The sequence below is a fragment of the Danio rerio genome, chromosome 4 (assembly GCF_052040795.2).
Source record: "Danio rerio strain M-AB ecotype USA chromosome 4, GRCz13ab, whole genome shotgun sequence".
Taxonomy (NCBI): Eukaryota; Metazoa; Chordata; class Actinopteri; order Cypriniformes; family Danionidae; genus Danio; species Danio rerio.
In genome coordinates this window covers 24569016-24592591 of record NC_141024.2, presented here as the reverse complement: position 1 = coordinate 24592591, position 23576 = coordinate 24569016, and the positions used below count along the sequence as shown (strand labels likewise).

The window sequence follows — 23576 nt, the reverse complement described above, 5'->3', positions numbered from 1 at the left end:
TTAGCCAAAAATGTCTGTTTAACACAATTAAATAGCAATTAAATAGCAATTAAATTTCTGGTGAGTGATTTTAAAACGTTAATGGTTTGTCATATTTAAGAAAAATGCACCAGCTACTTTAAACTACAGAGAAACAAACATTCGCTAATCCAATTTATCTTTCTTTTACAAGTTAATAATTATCATTTGCATGGTGTTTTTGAAGTTTTGCCATCTCTATTGGAAAATGCATTGAATTTTATGTATAAGCACCTAGATTGAGGCATATTTTGAATCTTTTGTGCTATAAGGGATGTCTGCAGTTTGGGAAGTTATGGCAGGCTTCCTTTCAAAATCTCCGTCCTACAAAGATACCATTGAGACCAGCAAAGGACAAGGACTACATTTGTCATTTGGAGTTTCCCAAGGGAGCTCGCCAACACCTCCCTTTGCAGCCACTACGCTTCTTCAATTTTTTATAAGACCACCCTTAATATGTGCCGTCTTTTTTCCCGCCCCATATCTGCCATCTTTAACGTATTCTCCTTCGTCTTATCCCTCACAAATCTACCTTCCCTGCCCCCATCGCTTTCTCTTTCTCTCTCTCTGAACTCCTGGTGTACTATTTTTATATCTGTGCATTGCAGCCTGCCGGGCCTTGCTTTCTCTCTCTCTTTCTCTTGTCTCCTTGCTCTCCTCCTACGTGGTCAATCAATACGTGTTATAGGCCAGCTGGGTCCAGACCCAAGGGGGAGAGACGTACAGAGAGAGAGAGAAGGTGTGAGAAAGAGAGAGAGAGAGAGAGAGAGAGAGAGAGGAGCAGAACACAAAGAACAAGGACCCCAACAAAATGAGGCATAACTAGAATGCAAGAAGCTCAGCCCAGAGCATTTATGCTAAAATAATAAACTATTTGCTGGAGGTTATCATGATATGAATCACTTTCGAACCTGCAGATATGTAATATGAAGGTATGGTGACTGATGATTCAGAATTGTCTGAACACTGTGTGTGGTTTGGTGAATAAAATGAAGGGTTTGTTGTGTGTGTGTGTGTGTGTGTGTGTGTGTGTGTGTGTGTGTGTGTGTGTGTGTGTGTGTGTGTGTGTGTGTGTGTGTGTGTGTGTTTCCATTGGCCTTCTGTGATTTAAAACACTGCTCTTTCTTTCTATATATCTATCTCTGTCTCTTCTTAATAATAAAGGGAAATAGTAATGCATTCAGCAGGTTGGTGGCAAAAAAATCAAGTTAAGTCTCTAAGGAGAAGGTTAGGGAAAGCCAAAAAAATGACAAGAAAGGTACAGGAAGAGGTAAAAGGGTAACAATAACAACTGCAGGAGGAAGAACAAGGAAACCTTTGACCTGAGAGTGTTGAGAGAGAGATAGAGGAGACGAGAGATGAGGGGAACTCATATGAAAGACGTCTTGTGGCTAAATTCCATTATCTTCTGTGAGAGAGAATTATATCAGCCCTTAAGTGCTTTCATCAGACTTCTTAACCCCGAGAGAAGGACATAGAAGAGGAAGGCAGAAAGATTGAAGGATGTTCAGGGGGCGACACGAAGGTCTGTGGCCTGAGTTCTTGTCCTGAACTGCTTGAGCCTCCAATTTTACCACACGCAAATTGTCTTTACCACCTCCCAGATATCAGTAAAACAGCTGTCCTGAGAAATCACTTCTTTCCCTGTTGCCCCTCTAGAAGTAAAGAATGTCGGAGTCAAACAGAACCATTCGCTGTGTTTTCACTACAGAAAAGTGAGTTCTGAAATGGAAAAACATTGATTTCCCTCATCAATGTCAGTCAGGTCAGGTTTACAAACATCCATAGTGATGGGTCGTTCCAGAATAATTTGTTAATTTTGAACGAATCTTTAATGTGAAAACAATGGGTCTTTTCAGTGAGTGATTCGTTCATTTGCGCAATCGCACATTTGTTCAGATTGAGGAAAAGATTAGTTCATCTCTCGAGTCCTCTATCAGGTTTTTGAGTTTCATCACGGAAAAGACAGAAGCCAATCAAATGCAGTTAGAGCCGAAAAAAGATTTGATCCGCTAATCTCTCGAGGTTTTAGTTTGAGTCGTTCGTTCATCACGTGAAAGACAGAACCCAATCATATGCAGTCAGAGCTAGAAAAAGATTTGATCCGTTCATTTCTCGAGTCCTCTGTTTGAGTTGATCGTTCATCATGTGAAATACAGAAGCCAATCATATGCAGTCAGAGCCGGAAATAGATGTAATCTGTTAATCTCTCGAGGTTTTGGTTTGAGTCCTTCATTCATCATGTGAAAGACAGAAACCAATCATACGCATTTAGTGCCTGAAAAAGCTCTGATCTTACGCATTGGTTAAGCATATTTGAAACTGTCAGTGTCAGGTGAATGAACAACTCAAATTTAAAGACATGCCAGATGAGGTGATCAGGCTAAATCATAGAAAAAATACCAGGTAAACAACAAAGAGTTGTCTTCTCTTTCTTAGTAGTAGTAGATGTGTTTGGAGGCAACTCATAACATTTTAATGTTATTTTGGCAAATTGAACAAAATGAATGATTCATTTATTTTGAGTCAGTAAAATGATCTGAACTTCCCATCACTGAACATCGAGTTGGTGGCCTTGAGTATATTTGAAAAGTATAGCAAAGCACTTAAAGAATTAGTTCACCCGAAACGGAAAATTCTATTATTAATTATTCACTCTCATGTCGCTCCAAAACCCTGAGACATTTGTTCTTTATCAGAACACAAATTAAAAGATTTTAGATGAAATCTAAAACTAGAAGACTAGATAAGGAACCAGAAACATTGCCAAAACATTCCATGTGACTTCAGTGGTCCAACTGTTATCATACAAAGATCCAAGAACACTTTTTATGCAAGGGTAAATCTGTAAATATGACTATGTTTGTATATTTTCTCACATAACAAGTGAGGGTGTGCATTTATCAGTATGTCGAATTGCCAATAGAGTCAGAAGTGCAAAACGCCAGGGTTGTATTGCCTGTAGTAAACACACACCCTGATCTTATGTGGAGGACCCAATTTAAAAAAGTTCTTTTTACAGTTTTAAATGTGTTTTTGAAGCTTCGTATGATTACAGTTCAACCAGCGAAGTCAAATAAAACATTTTGACAATATTTGTAATTCTATTTCTTGACTTTGAATGTCTCGTGACTGTTGTTGTGTATGGACAGAGAGCTATTGGATGTTCAACGCAATCTCATGGCAATTTGTAACTTTCAGATTTAGTGGCTAATTTGTATAAATTTGTACAATCTAATTCATACAATTTAGTAGGATTTGCTCATTACCTAATGACAGTTGGGTTTAGAGGTGGGGTTGGATGCCACGTCTGCTTTTTAAAATTGTACATTTTCGTGTGACTGAACTTGAATTATCCACTAAAAATACTTACAATTTCTCGTAAGATCAGGCTGGGATGTCTTCTAAAGCATCATGTGCCTTACAGGATTGAACATGAGGATGAGCAATTACTGTAGTAACCACATTTTCCTCTTTTGGGTGAACCAATCCTGTTAAAAAGCTTAAAAATAAAGTGTTTCGTATAAATTGATGTATGGAAATGTACCTTTGAAGCAAAAACTATTCTTTAGAAATGTCTATTTGACATCATACAGTACGCAAGCAAATAAGATTCTTGGTTAGTATTGTGTGTTCGCAGTCTTCCCTGAGCGCTCACCCCTATTTCTTTCATCTAAGCCTGGCTCTCTTTGGGTTTACTGCTGAATTCTTTTTTTTTTTTCTCCAAATAGAAGCCCATTTGGTGAATTCATCATCTCCATAACATGCGGAACAGCAATGCCGAGCATTCGTAAATTGCTTCTTTATTGCACAATCCATTATGTAATGGTATATTTGCTCAAGGTAGTAGATATCGCTTTGTGCGAGAAAGGCGGGATGTTTTGTAAAGCCGTCCAGAAGTCACAATGCATTTCTTTTTTTTCTTTTTGTCCTAAAAGTGATTTGGTCTAAAGTGTTTTTTTATATTTTAGGTGCGTGGGCAGTGTGTTTGTGAGTTTAGGCCTACATATATTGATTATATAATGCATTAACGTCAGAATTGTTATATATTATCTACTGTATTTATGTGGTATCTTATGAATCACCTCTGCTGAACTGTCCAAGCTGGAGGCGTTGTTTACAACTTTGTTTCTTTGAGGGAAAGTTGACCCCACCGGATCAGTTTGCACATTATAATAATTTGTGTAAAATCATTACAGAACTCTCGGTCTATATCTAAACCGTCTCTAAGGATCTGGCTCTGGGGTTAGTTTCGTCTTCTGTTTTTCTCATGAATGTTACAGTAGAAGGAAATATTGATTGTGCATCCTTGCATGCACAAACACCTCCCTTGAATGCATGCAAATGCAAGCACATTGCTGGCTACAGGTCATAACAGACCATAACACGTGTTTTGTTCATCGCAGTTTCTCGAAACTCTTTTCTGCGGCTTTAATTTGGCTATTTGTTGCTGGTTATCGCACTTTAATTCCATGCAACTGCTTTTTAATGACAGCTCAAATCCTTCATTGCGCACAGTCTTTAAGGACAAGCTTGGCCCATTATGGATTTTTTTTGTTTTGTTCAGAAGCTTTTGGCTGAATATTTTGTTGTCTAATTACCATGGACAATTTAAAAGCATAAACTGCAAGGCTTTGCGTTTTTTTTTTATGGTTCCTAATTCAAGCAGCATATCTCCAGATCGTTTTTTTCTTATTTATTTTATATTTTATAGAGTCAGACTGCAGAATGCGAGGCACAACATCCTCTTCTTCCCCATCATTTGTGTGTGTATATAGGCATTAAGCATGAGTGTTTCCCATGACCTAGTTCCTGCACGTGCTCAGTAGAAGCGCAGCTCGAGACCCCCTTCCCCTGGGGGCACACGAGGGGAAAACAAAAAGAAAGCGCGCTCTTTCATACGCATGAACGGATGAGCACAGGAAAACTGGGATGCGCCTCGTATCGCATTCGGCGTTCGATGCGGTAAATACACTGATGCAATAAATCTACAATACCTAAAGGTTGCTTTATCATCTCTCAACCTGATTTTGGCTCAGGCTGAAGCTCATTATAGTATATTTATCTCTGTAATAACCGATATTTCGAACAATGCTGGGCTGCTTTTCATACTGAAGACGTGATGGGGAAAATGCAGGGTTGTTCCTAGAAGCTAGAATGCTTTATTTTTCGTTCTTTCTTTCCTCTGTGGAACACAAAACAAAGACATTTTGCTCAGTTAGTGTTATTTTGTCCTGGCTACAATGAAAGTGAATGGGGCTAGAGATAATGAAGCTATTTTAGAGCTATTGTTGAGGGCAGTATTTTCAGGACATTCATATGGGCTGCTTCCAAAATCACTTACTTCCCGCCTATATAATAAGCAAGAAAAGCACATATGGCAAAATTAGTTTGTTTTAGTACTCCAAAAAAAAGTAGTGCATAATTATTATGCAAGCCAATATTCTCATTATATATTTTTCCCTCAAGCACATTTGACCAAGTCTAAACTTTATTAATATTAATAACTAGGAGTTTTATATATGTAAACATTATTCAGTTAGTACATTAAGGTCTGAAAATGAAAAATGCCTCATATTTAAATGTACATTATTATTGAGGAAATTTTATACAATATATAAAATTTAAATTAAGATGTGAAGATTACATTATTACATATATATATATTACATATTACATTATATATTACATTTCAGAGATTGTCATTTCTAATTTGATGTAATCTTTTTTTGTTTGTCTTATTGGTGAGCTACAAAAATACTAAATAAAATTGAATGTTCCGAATAAAAGTAAATGACTTTTTAAAATGTAAACACTGTCACTCAAAGGATAGAGGACCCTGCTGAAGACATCGACAAGCAAATCAAGGCAAAAACTAGAGTAATTATGTTATAAATTGGTTTGTTTTTTTTATTACTGTAATAAGTTGATAATAAAATGTAAAACAAAAACTGTATTAAATAATATAAAACACTGTTTCTATTCATTTTTAAATATTATTAAATAAATTAGGAAATTACCCTTGGTAAATTAGCCCACCTATATTTACCTTTGGCCCACTAGCCTCTATCAAAATTGGTTTTTGGCCCTTCAAAAGAAAAGGTTTGGGCACCCCTGATATAGGCAGTCGCAAAGTACCTAAGAGTATTTATGTAATAAATAAATAAACAAATTACTATAATAATTTATTGTAAAGTACAGGGAAAAAAGCTTACATCCATTTTTAGCTAAAAAAAAAAAGTCTTGTCATCTCAACTTACATCAGTCAGTTCAATTTTGTTTGCATTGTTGTATACATTTTGTAAAAAAAAAAAAAAAACTGTTACATCTTAAAATGAGTTAAAGTAACATATAAACATTTGTTGTTTTTGAAATATTGTTTTGCATTTTATGTTAAACAATCAGTTGTGATATTTCTATAGTTGCTGTCATAACAGCTATAGGAAACAAACAAACAAAACTAAGTGCCCATACTAAGTTTACTACAAATATATTATACTACAGTACACCTCAGTTCACTGTAGTAAAAACTAAAGTATGCAGTATTTATTAGTTCATCAGTTCACTAGTTAATACTTAAGAATGTGGAAGCATTCATTCAACAAAATTGTTAATACTGTGATATATTAGACTTTACTATAGTACCGTTCGGAAACATTATAGTATGTGTGCTATAAATTACTAAACCACTTTTTAAAAACTCCAGTCTGCATCCACTTCCATTGCAGGGATTAGTGCTGCATGAACATTCTTCAAAAGATCTATTTTTGTGTGTGTTTCCTGAAAGTAAAGAATGACTTACTGGCATTTCATTCATGCACAGTCGACCGGTTGATATGGCTCAGAGATGCATTGGTTAAAAACTCGCTGCAGCAGCGCGAGCAGCCACGCCTCTCCCTTCCCGGTGCTTGACGCTCCGGAGCCCTAGTTGTCTGAGGAGAAGGGCTTTTTTCAAGGGATTGTTGAGGAAAATCACTCTAATGGGTGTGAGGAAAAGAATGTGACAAGCTCAGTGAGTGTGTGTATGTGTGTGTGTGTGTGTGTCCAGTCAGTGCACCTGTCCCTCTCCGTCTCGCGCGCCCAAACTCGGCAGGCAGGCTCGCTCGCAAGGCGGGCGTTTTTATCCAGTCAGCGGCGCACAACGCGGTCAGCCTGAACATGACTTCGTCTTACAATCTGGATTTTTTGCCCGAGATGATGGTGGACGGACGATTGCTCAGCGCCGGGGAGAGGATGTAAGCGTTTAGCTGTTTATCTCTTTGCTTCCTCAGCTCTCTTCTGTCATCTTGTATGTTGACAAATAGGGCACGCGGTAGCGTGTTTGCGCCGCGCGCTCTGTTATCAGCGATCAGATAACGGGACTGATGGTGCTAATGTGATTTTGCTTTTAAACTGAGCTCATTCCCAGAGCCGTCGGTGGAAGTAGACACGTTGGATTGAGTGCCCTGTAATCGGACGGTCCGAGTCATGGCTTTCCATGAGTTTTACGCAGCGCAATGGGCGGAATTGTGGAATCTAGTGTAACTCCATGCTGGTGTGATATCAGTGCATCATTAAGGCTAACTGTTTATTAGTGCATGCGATATAAAGAACTTTGAAAGCCAGGTAAAAGTGAACATGTGTGGCTTGGGTATGATCACAGGACAGAACACAATGTCAGTTGTTTATCTGAGATTCATTCATATTTTATTAGGATCGACGTTATAAAACGCGTCTGTTGCACGTGCAAGAACATTCACAATAGTCTTCATATTCCTAATAGTCTCCACATAAAATATAACAATTTGTGTTTGTGGAATTATCTTGTATTATTTCCTTTCAGAGACAGTATGATCAGAAATGAAAACGTGTGAGTTGCCTGGTGTATTCAAAGTGCATTAGCAGCCTATAGTTTTAAACCTCTCCATAATTTATGAGTTCATGCTCCAGAGCGTTAAACAGCAGAAGCAGTGCTTTATATTAAATGCATACGATCCCGCAGCGCAGTGTCAGCTCGTGCATGAGTAACAGACATGTGACTGAAATGGCTGGAGCTCAGTGTTGAAAACATGCGCCGCTCCGTCTCTGCTTTTAAACCATCGGAATGCGCAATGACTGACTCCCCCCTCTCTCCCCCCTCTAACTCTCTATCTGGGTTGTTTCAAATTTGATTTGTTACGTGGCATGTGTTGCCGAAATGAGATTAGAGCACGCGCAGGACACGTAATTCACTTAAAGTGCAGTGTTGCGGGGCGCGAGGGATAGTTTGATGCGGCAGCGCGGGCTCTTCTCCTCTGTCCCACTTACGTCCGCTTGCCTTTAACTGCTAACGCTTGATGAGCGCTTGTGTTGTGGTGAGAATTTCGCCCCCTTCTCTGTATTCTCTGCCTTTGCTACACATTTTCCTCATTATTCTTGTCTGCAGGGTATTTACCGTGGATATAGTATCCAGCAGCGTGTCATTTGTTTATATGTAACCATACTTTTGAGCGGAAATGGAGACGCCCTAAAATGCCCGCGAAATTACATCTAGTCCGTGAGGAGACTAAATAATGATTTAGTTCTATTCGAAAGATGCCACAATTTATATATTGTATATATAAATACAATCTTTGGAGAATGGGGTAGGATTGAAGACAGATAAAACACTTAATAAGCGTTTATAGTCTTTTTGTAAGTGTTTTTTTGCAGACAAAATGTGATAACTGATCCATTGAATAGACCAATAGCCTAGTTCTCAACCAAGAGACTCCAGTAAGTAAAAACTGTATAAATAATTAAATGAACAGAATCTTACAGAATACGCTTTAAGCACACAAAAAATAAGAGTTGAAAAAACACTTGAAACTTTTCAATATTTCTGGATTCACAATATAGTTACATGTTTGAGTAAAATGTAATTTTTGTTTTATTCTGTAAATGACCATTTTTCAGATATTTCTTTCCATTTTAAAATAATAAACTAATTTATTGATTTGTTTTCATGAAGAAAAACTTAAAAAGTCCAATCTTTTTAAAAGTTGCTGAATATCAATGAAATTTGTGCCCGCTGATGTCCGCAGATTTGTAAGCAGCTAATCAAGTCTATTATTTACTCAATATTTACAGTAGTTAGCATTTGAAGTGGATCAAAACCTTTCATCAAAGTTGTCCAGAAACCAATGAACAACATCACCCATTCTTGTCTTAGCACAATTTTGAAAAATATGTTTTTATATAAATTCCAGTAATAGTATTGACTAACTACTTAAGCATACTTTGCGTTTACGAGTCAAACATTTTGAGAACTGCTAATTTATAAATCATAGACTGGGTAGCAACTGGGTAGATGTTTGTTTTTGTCAAAACTGTTTTGGTCAAAATCTTGCACCATGTCTTATCTGTTTATTTCATTTGAGTTCAATTTTTCCAGTTACACCATGTGATTGCTGTCAGAAGTTTGTGTTTTTTTGTGCCCTCATGAATGTTTCTCTTTGTGTACAGTCCTTTCTGTTGCTTTCAGCTCTCAGGTTTATTCCTTTGTATTCTTGCTGTCCCCATATACCTCTTTTCTCGCTCAAGACATGTAGGTGAATTCGCTGACGGTTCACCATAAGCATAGACTAGCACTTCTGTGACAAGGTGTTGCTATCAGTCTCCTATTACACACATACACACACATACACGTAAGAAGGTGGACAGGCAGCATCCAGCTGGCCCGTGTTCCAACGAGTGAATACTTGCTAATCTCTCTCTTCACTACGTGATAAGCCGCTCACCTCTCTGCCAAAGAAACATTACACACACACAAACACACACACGCACTCGAGTGAGAATATAAAACACCTGTCCTTTAAATCCCCAACTGCGCAGTCTACATTTCTGCCTGTCGTAAGCCACTTCAACTGAGAAACTTTGTTGTTGATTCTGGATTCTAGCTTTTTTTTTTTTTTGTTTCGCAGTAAAGTGAAGTCATTTGACAGGCTAACTTAATTTTAGATCTAAAAAACAGTCCAGCAGTCCTCCAGGACACAAAGAAGCTTTTATTGGATGTGTGGGATGAGAGAGAGAGACTGATCAGAGATCCGGCGTGGGGTTCACTGAACTTGTTTTCCAGCCCACTGGAGGCTGTGTTGGAGGAAGTGTTGGCGATGGGGGCGATTTTGCAGATATGATGCAAATATTTTCAAATAACTGAATTTTACTTCTTCTTTTTTTGTATATCGTGCTCATAAAGACTTATCACCAACTTTATTCTTTACAGTTGACTATTTGTGATTATAGTATTCATTTTAGAATGACTTTTCCCAGCATTAAATGACACAAATAAGCGCAACAGAAGACATTTGTGCTGAGTTAATGCAAGGTATAATTTAGTTGGGGTTTTTTGTCTGCTGTTGTTGATTTGGTTTGTAAGACTCTTACATTGTTTGGCGAGATTGAGTTTGTATTTTAATTTAGAGTTATTCTCTGATACATACATTTTTGTACAAGATTAAACCCACTTTTTGAGCTGTTCAAAGAATTGTGTCATGGTGGATCATACTTTTAGCCAATAAGGGTTTATTTATACTCTGAAGTGTTAGTGTTAAACAAAGGAGGTTTTTTTGTTTGTGTTTCTTTTTTTTTCTTTTTTTTTTTTTTTTGTGAAATTGACCAGGGAGATTGGGTATGGTTGGCAAAAAAGGTACAATTTTTGTTTTAAAGGTTTTAAAAGGTTTTAATCAACATTGTTTTTACTTACAAAGGCTTGATTCCTGCTCAGTTAGTTGTTAAATTTGCCTAAACTGTGAAAATATTCGCTGTTAAAAATTCTATGATCAATTAATCCTGACAGCAAATAATTTTTAGGTCATTATAACTTAAACCAAGGTAATCATGTTCTAACTTGATTTTAAAAATTGCACAAGCTGTTTTAACAGGGTACAGTATCTGCGGGGTCTTAAAAAGTCCTAAAATGTCTTAAATTTTAAAAATCTAATTGGTTTAAAACTGGTCTTAATTCTTTTATGTCCTTGTAGTTACCCAATTGGGCCAACACCCATTCAATCACTAACTATACATTTTAATAAAAGTAAAAAAAAAATGTTTATTTATTTGCTATCTATTTACATATTAACATGGTTTATTAATCTTCCTTACAATAACATTTGTTTTAATGGGATCTTTTAAGTTTTAACATGGCTATAAAAAAATCTTTAGTGTTTAACCTTGTTTAAGTCTGAAATTTCAACCATTGTGGTCTTCAAATTGTCTTTAAATGTATTAGAAAATATTAAGTTTGTCTTGATGAAACCTGTAAAAACCCTGTTTAATCAGTTTATTATAATATATGTTCAATGGACTCATGCGTTTAATTTGATTCAGCTTAAAATTTTAAGGCAACCAGGATTTTTTTTGTTGCTGACTTATTTATTTTTTTATTGAATCAGATTAACTTTTCTAGTAATTTCAGCTTGCATCAATCAAACTGACCTAAAATATTAATGTAAACTTTACCTAACTTATATGCAAATATATTTTATATATTTTATTAAATCATAAAATATATAGTTGAAGCCTGATTAACTTTAGCTTAACTTTTAGTTAAAAATAAGTAAAAAAAAAAAAACATTTGTAGTGATGACTTTGTCATATTTTTTACTGGAAAATTGGGAACATTTGAAGAAGTTTTGTGTATAAATGGAATTATTTGTGAGAGAAGTTGATTGTTTGGAAATATAGTAATAATTTAGATTTTTTTTTTTAAGTTTATGCGAGTAATTTACGGAATGATTGTGCTAATTTGTTTAAAAATTGTGCTGAAACTAATTAAAGGTCAAAAAGTCTCTCTCTCTCTCACTTTCTATTTCAATTTGGAAACTCATAAAATGGCTGTTGATAGGAAAATATATAAAGATTTTGAAATTATATTTTGCCTCGGTTAAATCCAGTATCAGAATGGAATATAAATTTGTTCATCTCACAGGGAGTTTACTTGAATAACCATTTGAATAGTGTGTGAATGAAGCCTTATGTATGCTATGTGAAGCAAGGTATTATTTAGTTGGCGATGTTTGGTCATAGTGTTTTGCTATTTGTTGTAATAGTTGCACACTATGGTCTCTAAGGTTTTAATGTTATTTAAAGAGTTTTAAATAGCTCTCTCTCTATCTTTCTCTCTCTTTAGTAGACGAGTCATTTTTCTCCCCCTTCAATTATGTTCACAAACTCTGGGAAATCTCTAACCTTTGAACCATGACCTGTTAGAGTGGTTCCTCACATGTTCTGGTAACCTAGAGCATGAGACACAAAACACACGGGAAGGAAGACAGGAAAGACAGAGGGAGGATAGAGATGCCTCCAGCTCTTACAGGGAGCAGTTTCATTCCAGAAATCGCTGGAAGATAAAAGGATGATTAACGAGTGTGAGGAGCTGTGGCATATACAGACACACACACACATACAGTATACACACACACACAATCGACCAACCTTCACACTATCATGCAATCAAAATTGACCCTATTTACTTTTGCTAATGCACGTTCTTGGTCTGGTTGTGCACGATTCATCGATGCATGTTATTAATATGTTTGTCTAAGTAATCTTTCATCAAACTGCAATAACTTGCTTCTTAAACGGCTGACAACCCAGTCAAAAAGTCTTTTTAAAAATGGATGCCAGCTTTGCTTCGCTATGATACTAACAGTTTTTTTTATTTATTTTTTTTTATGTAAAGGCATATTTTAAGCAACCCAGATCCACTAAAAAATATTTTAACATGCCATATTATGCAGGGCACAGTGACTTCACAGCAAGAAGGTCACTGGTTTGAGTTCCAGCTGGGCCAGTTGGCATTTCTGTGTGGTGTTCTGTGTGGTGCATGTTCTCCCTGTGTTCACGTGGGTTTCCTGTGGGTGCTCTGGTTTTCCGCACAGTCTGAAGACATGCAGTATAGGTGGATTGAATAAACTAAATTGGCTGTAGTTTATAAGTGTGTGTGTGAATGCGAGAATGTATGAGTGTTTCCCAGTGGTGGGTTGTGGCAGGAAGGGCATCTGCTGCGTAAAAGATATGCTGGAATAGTTTGTGGTTTGTACCACTGTGGCGACCTCTGTTAAATCAGAGACTAAGCCGAAGGAAAATTAATGAATGCATGTCAGTATTGTATTTGCTAATGTTGCTCTGTATATTGAACAGTAAAAACTCATTGCGTCTTGGAACACACTCTCTTTTTTTTGGTTGTTTAAATGCTTTAAACCACACAACATCACTGTTTTCACGAAATCTTGTTTTTGTAGTTCATGATGGGGATGAGAAAAACAGCGCTTTTAAAACCTTAAAACAAAACTATGATTGAAGCATTTACTTCCCAAAATGATTCACTCTTTCAAAGCAATTCCTCATGCTGAGGATCAGTATTGTGTAAATGCAACACGCATGCAGGAGACTTATCAAAAACAGCTCTTTTTTTGGGGGGAAATCTAATCAATTAGATTATAATCGTTTATTTATTGATTTTCTTTTCTACTCAGTCTGTTTATTAATCTGGGTTCACCACAGTGGAATGGACTGCCAGCTTATCCAGCATATGTTTTATGTAGTGGATGCCCTCCCAGCTGCAACATATCACTTGCAAACACCCATACACTCTCATTCACACTCATACACTACGGACAATTTAGCTTGGCCAATTCACCTATTACACATGTCTTTGGACTGTGGGGGAATCCGCATAAAAAAATGCTTAATTTCACACAATTCATTCATGTTGTCCCAATTAAGTTATCTTAATTGTTTTTACGAATTCAAGTGGATTGAACATAAAACAATTAAGTTGTCCTGATAATTCGGACTCAACATTTGTGTTGATTTAGCTTATTTTAAATAAGTAGTTTGAACAAGCAGCAAGTTTATATTTTATTTTATTTTGATTGTCCATTTTCAGGACAGTCCAGTAAGACGTTAACTACATTTATTCCTTTTAATTAAAAATCACAATGTATATAATCTGCTTGTTAAGTCGTAAGGTATGAAATACTGTTTACAGGTCCAAGCTTATCACTTTCTGGCCATCTGATATTAAGCATATATATATATATATATATATATATATATATATATATATATATATATATATATATATATATATATATATATATATATATATATATGTTGCAACCATGATTTTTGAATATACAGTTGAAGTCAGAATTATGAGCCCCCCTAATTTATTAGACCCACTGTTTATTTTTTCGCCAATTTCTGTTTAACAGAGAGATTTTTTTCGACACATTTCTAAACATAATATTTTTAATAACTCATCTCTAATAACTGATTTATTTTATCTTTGCCATGAGTTTAAAGGCTTAACTAGGTCAATTGGGGTAACTAGGCACGTTAGGGTAATTAGGTTACCCTAATTAAACATCATTTGGGAAATATTCAAAAAAGAAAACAAAAATTCAAAGGGTGGCTAATAATTCTGACTTTAACTCTAATACATTGTGACATTCATACATAAATGTTTATTATTACTATTTGATGAGCCGGTCACACTTTACAATAAGGTTCATTAGTTTATATTTAGTAATGCATTTACTAACATGAACAAACACTGAACAATACATTTACAACAGTATTTATTCATGTTAATAAACGTTAGTTAATGAAAATACAGTTGTTCATTGTTTGTTCATGTTAACTCATACTGCATTAACTAATGTTAACAAGCATTGACTTGAATGATAATAATCCATTAGTAAATGTTCAAATATGATTAATAAATGCTGTACAAGTGTTGTTCATGATTAGTTCATGTTAGTAAATGCATTAACTAATGAACCTTATTGTGAAGTGTTACCGATGAGCCTCCCCATACAGTTTGATATGGCACTTGGACCCGCGTGAGGTCACACTGAACAAGTGGATAAAACTGGTCTTAGATTTTAAAAAAAAAATTATAAATAAAACAGATTAAAAGGCGATCTCAGTAAACCTTCATGAATCATGGGTGTGCGTAGAAGCATGAAAATCTTGAATGACATGTATATTTGTATGGCTTTGACTTAACGAAGCCTCTCTTATTGAAATCATGTGACCTTGGCAGTTTCTCCATATACACCAGACCAGTGATTCGAAACAAAAGAATTGCAAAAGGTTTCGAAGCCCCGTGATGTATAGTGCTTTGAAAGCAGCTATCACAAGTTGACATTTTTCCAAACAGTTTTCAAAACATGTCATAGTAAATGAATGGTCAAAATGCTGAAAATATTTTCAGTTTTTATGTTGTGAATGCTGCCCTGTAAATGCCCCCCCAGCCCTCCACTTCAGCCAGGAAGAAGTCTTGCTCATCCAGAAAGTGCATGCGCATGTACAAATTGAAGGGATTACACAGAGACTGACTTTTGCAACTCAAGGCTAACGTTTCTCTTTCAGCACTATAGAGTTGCTGTGTGTTTCAGGGTCAGACGTGTATTTGTATGGGCAAGAGCTACTGAATCACTCATGCCTGTGGTTCGGCGGCTCATACGTGTGAAAGTGACGGATAACGACAGGATTTATGAGGCCGATGTTGTCACCACGGAAACGCTTAGATGAATTTTTGCCATATTTCCACCTTTGCTGTGGTGTAGAATCTGTTTTGAGGTCAACCCACTGATAATAACCACGAAACATAAACTGTGAAGTGCATTATTTTGTCTTTAAAGTTAGATTTATTTTATTGCATGTGGTGTTTATTCGGGTTATTATATCTTTGCATTTTATTCGATTTTGCTTCTGAAAAACTCGACCACCAAGGATACCATCTGCACTTGCCGTTGAAGCTCATTTCTCTCGTTTACGCAGTCTCTTCATCTTACACACACTCAACTCTCTCATTCACAGAGAGACAAGAATCGCATCTCCATGTCTCTCTTTTTTTCTGTCTATGGTCACGCACACACTCGTGACGATGGCTTTCATGCACTGAAAAGCTGACTACAGTCAAGGCAGGAGTGTTTGTCTTGAGTTCTTTATACCTGACGAACAACATTCTCCCCTGTGGCCTTGGTACCATAGAAATCTCTTGCTTCCTAACACGGACTCACACTCACACACATACACACTGACTAGGAGCAGATGTGTTTATTGGACTTAAAAAAAAAAAAGTGAATTTATCTAGTTGCTTTAGAGTTTCTGTCAATTCAGTTTCAGTTGTTCTGCAGACTCAGTTCAAATCTTCAAATCAGTTTAATAATATATTTTTGATAGTTCTGACTGTAATATCTGTATATTTCCTAATAATTCAATTTTCTTATTTAAAATATCATCATCATTTTTTAAGAATGCACTGAAATGAAAATTTTAGGCTGACACCGAAACTGACAAATTCTTTGTAATAATTAATTAATTGTTTATTAAATAGTATGAAATACTTTTGTAAGACTTTTTAAATCAAACTCAATAACTTCTATTAGATTTTGTTTTTGGCTCATATTTATTATTATATAATTTTGACAGGTTTAATCTTTCAGCTAAAACCTGAATGCGTCATTGTTGGACAATATTTTTTGTTAGCCAAAAATTAGGTGCATTTATTATTATTATTATTATTATTATTATTATTATTATTATTATTATTATTATTATTATTATTATCAGGGCTTGGCATTAACATCCACCAACTGGCCAAATGCAGGTACATTTCAACAATGGCGGGTTACACAGTCTCTCCCGCTAGCCAATTTGGCTGGTTGAAGATCATTTTTAAATTGTAGTTGTCTTTAGTAGCAGCGTTCAACAATAAGGATTTGTCAATGAGGGGTCAGCATGAGAGATGACGACGGGGCCGGAGTGGGACACCTTTTCAGCCCTGGAGTTTCAAGCCTTAGACCGGCCCACCTCAGTTCACGACTGACTATATTAAAATAAGGTCATTTCCAAATCAGTTTCCAATGACACTATCTCATCTTTTTTTGGGAAAACAGCTGCTTTAGAACTTCAAATGTTCAACAACCCTAACAGTATTATATGTCTTAACAATAAAAATGAAAACAAGTAATTTCTCTAACAAACCCGGGTCCGTGGCGTCATAATCTAACATGCTAACCGCTGGACCACAATAGCTGTGTATTGAAATGTGACTCAACTGAATTTTATGTGCGAGAAAATAGATAAAAAGAGAAGAGTTGCGATAAAATAATGAATAAAAAGGCTGTGGTCAAGTAAATAAATAAATAAATAAATTTAAAAAGTGTGACTGCTGAGAGCAACAGATTCTGGAGCTAGGGACACCGGGCCTCGCGGCCAAAAAACGGACCGGCCCACCAGGAATTCTCCCGGTCCTCCCGATTAGCCAATCCGGGCCTGGATGACGATAATAACTGTGTTTGCCTGATCTAAAGAAAGCAGTTGAATTCTGTATAAGAGGATGATCATGCTCATAATGAGACACAGGTGATCCAGCGTTTAAAAGTTTAAAAAAAGAAATGATTTCTTGCACAAAACATCTGTGCCTGGAAATGTAACTGGAGCGATTAGATCTCTTTTATATAGACTGTCCTGTCCTGCTGCTCTCTATTTTTTGGTCTTTTTGTAAGCAGATTGCTTTCGCTTTAAAATTTCACGTGATCACCCTTTCATTATCGCACATGGTATGTTTTTAACCTGCTTTCTTTTGCTTACAGTTATTTTAGGCTAAGAATTAATTTATTGTTTTTGGTTTGGCTAAAGAAAAAATTGGTAAATCATCAGTGTTGAGCCCTGAAAAGTTTTGTGAAATCAAAACTATTTGCAATGTGGTACTATGAAACCACATCCCATTTGTTCATGCTCATTGAGCAAGACCATACACGACGTGTATGGAGTAGGGTTGCACAATAGATTGTTGGAGCATTAATATCGCATCCGCAATAGTCACATTGCAGGATGTGATTATTTATTAAAGATAAAAATGTATTAAATTATATTATTGTTAAATAATTGATACAATGATTGCCATGTTATTTCGTGTTTGATTGTTCAATTTGTGTACAAAAATACTGTAAGACAGAAAACTATTTAAATTCTATTCATTTAAATTTTATCTTTGCCCTGTTGTATTTATATGTGCTTGTAATTCATTATAATTTATGTAAACGCACTGCAAAAAAAAAAAAAAAAATTTATCCTCCCAATCTATCTACAGAACTATTCAAATCATCTGATCTAATTATAATCATATCGCAATACATATTGCAGAAAAACAAAATATCCCAATGTCAGATTTTTCTAATATCTTTTAGCCCTAATGAGGAGACATGGACATAACACAAAATCTAAATAAAGTAATTTTATCTTGTCAAAGTTAAATTTTTTGCATATAAAATATATTTTCCCAACAACAAAATTGTGGCTAGTAAAAATGACGAGTGGCTAGTAAATAAATGCTAAAAAAAATATTATGTCAAGCCCTGATTGTTGTTATTATTATTATTATTAATATTATTATTATTATTATCATCATCATCATCATCATCATCTTTATTATTATTATTATTATTATATTATCATTATTATTATATTTAATCAATTTAAGCTAATGAATTGTAGTCTTTACATTAGGAAATGCTAAAGAAACTAGAAAAGTGCTGCTAAAATGGACCCTTTTGACACCTAAAATGTATTAAAAATGTTTGTGTTTTTAGTATTAATCATATTTGGCGGCGTGTCTTTAACAAACAAATATTTACAAGCACTGAGCTATGGTACATAAATTATCCAGCAATGTTTGTGCTAGAGGCACGAGAAACGAATAGGCGAAATAGAAAGAAGGTGTTGTTAGCCATCACACAAATTGGGAAACGCTTCTGGTTTGTTATTGTAAATGGGAAATTTGTCGATAAGTCAAAGATGCAGAACCCATTACGTGTTTAATGTTGATTGGGTTGTTCAGATGATCAACGATTGCCCGTGTGCCCTGATTTCTTTTGCGTTTGATGGTTCTTTTGTTTTCCCTCTTGATTATTCTGTTTCCCAATAAACCCAGTCCCCCCCGCCAACCCCCTTTTTTTTTCTCTAAGTGATGTGAGATCCCTGTCCAATATTTATTCACTCCATCTGCGTGGCTGCATTTGCCAAAGTCAAGGCTTACCTCAATGAGTCCCTGCGGACCCTTTCCCTCTGTCTTTCCTGACTTTCTTTTTCGTGCTCACTTTATGTCTCTCCCTTTTGTCTTTTTTTTCTTCCCTCACTCTGTAACGTACAGCAAAATCTATGCATCCTCTCCCTGCTTCCTTTCATACTCACGTCGTCATGTTTTCCCTCTCTCTCCCATGCTCTTTCTCGCTCCTTTCCTCTCAAATGTTTTACTTGTTTGATTGGGCTCTTCAGAAGGAGAGCTCATTATTTGCAGCTAGAGGGAGCGGAATGCGGGATTATGGGAAACATTTGAGGACTTATTTCTGCTGCCTGTTTAAAAGGCAGCCATCACTGCGCTAAAAGTCACACAAACACACACACACACACGCGCAGACGGACTCAACAACCTGGCAGCCCTTCAGCAAAAGCCTTCCAGCTCGGCTCTTGCGCTCTAACACACTAATCCACTCCTCACACCTGTGTGTAAATGTGCGAGGGTTTGTTGGTGTTCAATCCCTCTATGCAGATTTCTTTTTTCCTGTTTGTCATCAAAAGTATGCTAATAGCCCAGGAGGGTTCAGTGACTGTCTGGTGCTTTCTGAACACCAACAGGACCTTTTTTTTTTAAATGGCGAGCTTCTTTCTGATTGGCTGGCTTTAGACAGGATGCAAACCCTAATGAGCAACGTTGGGTGTTACTGAGCGGTGTCTTTGGTGTCATAACTTGAATATTATTGTCAGATGTTTTTAAACAGTATCTGCTGTAAACTGTACAGATACCATATACAAATATACAATCGCTGCCATATCAGTATCGGTCGATAAATGATACATGAAAGCAGATAAATTATGGATTATATCTGCTGGTGGAACTATTGAATATGTATGCTGCTGTCCTTGAGGCTTTTGACTGAGGCCTTTTGCATCATGTGAGCAGAATATATCGGCTATTGGTTTTCAAATGTAGAGAGTTATTGGTTATCAGTATTAGTGAAATTCGCCATATTGGTGCATCCCTAAAGAAGCATGCTTTGCTTCTTCAGTCTTCCACTGTGCTCTCTTTCAACATTTCTCTCTGCTTTTGTGAATGCTAAACTCCGCCTGCTCTTATTTGATTGGACAATTCAGCTTTTTTGACATTGAGCATTCGTATATTGGGTTCATACCAAACAGCGAAATAAGTAATAGAGCAAGTAAATTGCATACAAAGTCAATGCAAATGGTCAAATTGAGGCAAATTATTGCCGCACAGCGTAAGTGTGTAAGTGATTTGGAATGCTCATTGTGTTTTCCATGAACGTGTAACGTTTGCCTCAATCAAGTCTACTGCGCAATTTCAAATAATTGAACTCAAGCAAAAAATTTGCGTAATGTGAAAAATACCCTACAAGTAGACTATGAGTAATGCAGTGCTACAGGTTTAATGTGAACCCAGCATTAGAAGAGACCAGTGAAAACAATTTTTTAGATATTAGGGGGAACTGGTCTGTTGTCTTGTCAATTTCTGATAGGGCTGGGCCGATAAACGATATTATAAGAATCACGATAAAATTTATGTCAATAACAATAAGCTTTTGACTTTTTTCTCTATATTGTTCTAAGAGTCAATCACACAGCAGAAATGTCCAGCAATGGGAATCTAAAAATTTATTGATATTAGAGATGTACCAAATTTCAGCCACCAAAAATTTATCAGCCGAAAATATGTTATGCCGTTTAACGGACCCTCTAATTTTTGAGGCTTCAATCATTGTTAGGGTACTCTTTTAAATCTGGAAGCATTACCAGCTTATATCGAAATATATATTGTTATCTTTCAAGATGGAAAATAATTATTGAGATAGCATTTTTGACATATCGCCCAGACCTAATTTCTAAGGTGATTAATTTTCTGACCATTTGAATCTGGCTCTGGCTCAATTGATTCTTAATGTGAATATTATGGAGTGTTGGATTTTGTGATTTCACTGTAAAGTAGGATACCCAGCAAGACACTGTATGAATCTATGGGTGTCCAGCCTTACTTCTCCAGAGATTTGCTCAAAACCGCTCCAACACACCTGCTTAAAATGTTTTTGTAAACCTAAGACTGTGTTTATTCAGTTAAGGCAATAAGAGGCCATTTTTTAAATGGTGTAAAGTCTTCTCTGTGCCTTTCGGTAGAAAATGTCTTCAACAAGTCTGCCTTTAAATGTTAATTTTGGGATTAGGATTGATCAAGCCATCAACTTGAGTTTTGGATTGATCAACCTGAGTTTACAAAACGAGAAGAAAGGCTGATTGATTGGAGACGTTGCAAGCAATTTTACGACAGGAAGGGTATAGTGTACTGCACTTCTCAGGGTCTCCCCAAACCTGTCGCAACTCTGACAGAAAATCAATTGATGGCAAGGCTGTAATGTGATCACTTTTGACATGATCCAAGACAACCAAGTCAGTCATTACGCTTCATCCAATGGTGACTATTACAGACATATGCCAGTAGCAGTAGCAAATCTTCCCAAGACAACCTTAGCTGGTTCAGATGTGTTTGTCTAAGGTCAGCTAGTGCTTTTCGAGAGCAGAATTGGACACCACTAGCATAAATCATATTAACAAAGTGCAGTTCTTCACTTTGCATGTCAATCAGATGGCTTCTTTTTGTTTAAACTGAGAGAATAAATCTTGACAACTCAATCCTGATAGTCACAATTCTGGCTGTGTGAGACTTTTATGCTAATGAAGCCTAATATTTATGAATCCTTTATTCCAGTCCCATCACTGGGACCCCCAGCACGCCTTTGCACTTCCCCTAAACCACATCAGGCCATCAACCTTGGCTGCCGCAAAGCTCTTGAACCCTTAAGCCAGCCTCCCAGATGGGCAAACAGCCCCATGAGGCTCGATGCCAGAAGATGCCATGGGCACAGCGCACAGAGGCAGAGCTGGAATACGAGACAGTCCTCACCTCCTCTGGTCAGTCACGGTACTGACGCCTCTCCAAAGCTCAACCAAGTGTGGCATTTTATGACACGCATCCCACCTTGCGCTCAATTCCACTGCATCTCTCTCTCTGTTTCCCTTACCCGGAAGAATCTAGGCCACTGCATACGGAGAGACTTTTGGGAGAGCGCTGTCACGGCCAACCTTGACTCTGACCGGAAAATGCATTCTGATGTGAAGGAGGAAAAATACAAGATCCACACACAAGTCCTGCTTTTCTTCCCCATTCACTCATCAAACGGATGGGTTATATAAGAATGCAGGAGTATTTGCTTTGGGGACTATGATGATAGAGTAATGAGAGAAAGATAAATGTGTGAGTTATACCGGGTTATAGAATTTGGTGTGTGTGGAGGCTAAGTTAAAGTTTGCGCAAGTAGGCCTGACTGTTTTATTGCGAAGCTTGATCTACTGCAAGCTTGCAGGGCTCTCTATGCTGTTAAGGGCAAAATGGAGCGATTCTGTCTGCGCTTTCCCTCAGGCTGTGTCTGAGTGAGAGAGGGGGCTCTCTGTATAGCGCTGCCCTCTGAAAACAGACACGCTGGGTATGTTCTGAATGGAGGACTACCATACAGCTATGGCTGCTTTTGAAGTATGCATGCAGTATGTGGATAACCTGCTTCGTTTGCTGAAATGTCCAGTCTTGGACAGCACTGTGAGTGGGATACTGTATTCGACAATGCAGTGGACTTGACTTGACCTACCTTTTTCGAAAGTGGAGATTCAACTGACAGTGCTGTGTGTCTATATATATATATATATATATATATATATATATATATATATATATATATATATATATATCTATATATATATATATATATATATACAATTTTTCGGATCAGCCAAAAAGGAGAAGACAAATGTATTTGCTTTCCATTTATTACAAAAGCAGTACTGCAATTCTTTACAATTGCAATAATTTAAAATAAAATGAAGAAATAATCAGCTGAATAAAAATAATTTGTACATCACTGAATAATTTACAATATTCAGAACTGTGAAAAATTCACTGTTACTACTTCTGTTGCTGATAACGCTAAATGTATAAAGTGTATATTTAGTATAAAAAGTTTATTTAAATGTATATTTATTCTCATTTTCACTCATAGTTATTCATGTTTCACTAGATGTATCATTAAAAAGAATGAATATAAAAGAACTACTCTGTGGCATATGTTATTTTCATTTCTGATTGTTACCGCCGCTTGGTTAAATAATTAATTGCTGCCTACAACTTTCATTTTTGAGCATCGTTAAATGCACATGACAGAGATTTTAGTCTTTACCGTAAACATCAGTAGTTTTAGCTGTTATCTTGAAGTATATGGCCACCTGGTTGCCAGGAAAGAGGCGAAGAACAGAGAAAACGGAGAAAATGTATTTATTAATAAAAGGGATGGCAGGTCCTCATGGAGACTCCCATCTAAACCAAAACAAGCAGAACATAACTGTCCAGGCCTGGAACTCTCATAGCTTCCTTTGCCATCGTTCCTCCTCTTATAGTCCAGAGCTCTTTCAAAGGAATTCTTTCC

General features: G+C 36.4%; 1 protein-coding gene across 54 annotated transcripts in view; it reads left to right on the top strand.

The window, feature by feature from the left end:
- The window catches only part of celf2 (cugbp, Elav-like family member 2), a 439402-nt gene that overhangs the window by 295932 nt on the left and 119894 nt on the right, over nt 1-23576 (top strand). For 8 of the 54 annotated variants that reach the window (NM_001442957.1, NM_001442955.1, XM_087246183.1 and 5 more), the window contains exon 1: nt 6916-7253. In NM_001442957.1, the coding sequence (NP_001429886.1) occupies nt 7177-7253 (77 nt within the window). In that variant the 5' untranslated portion in view covers nt 6916-7176. 54 annotated transcript variants of the gene reach the window in all.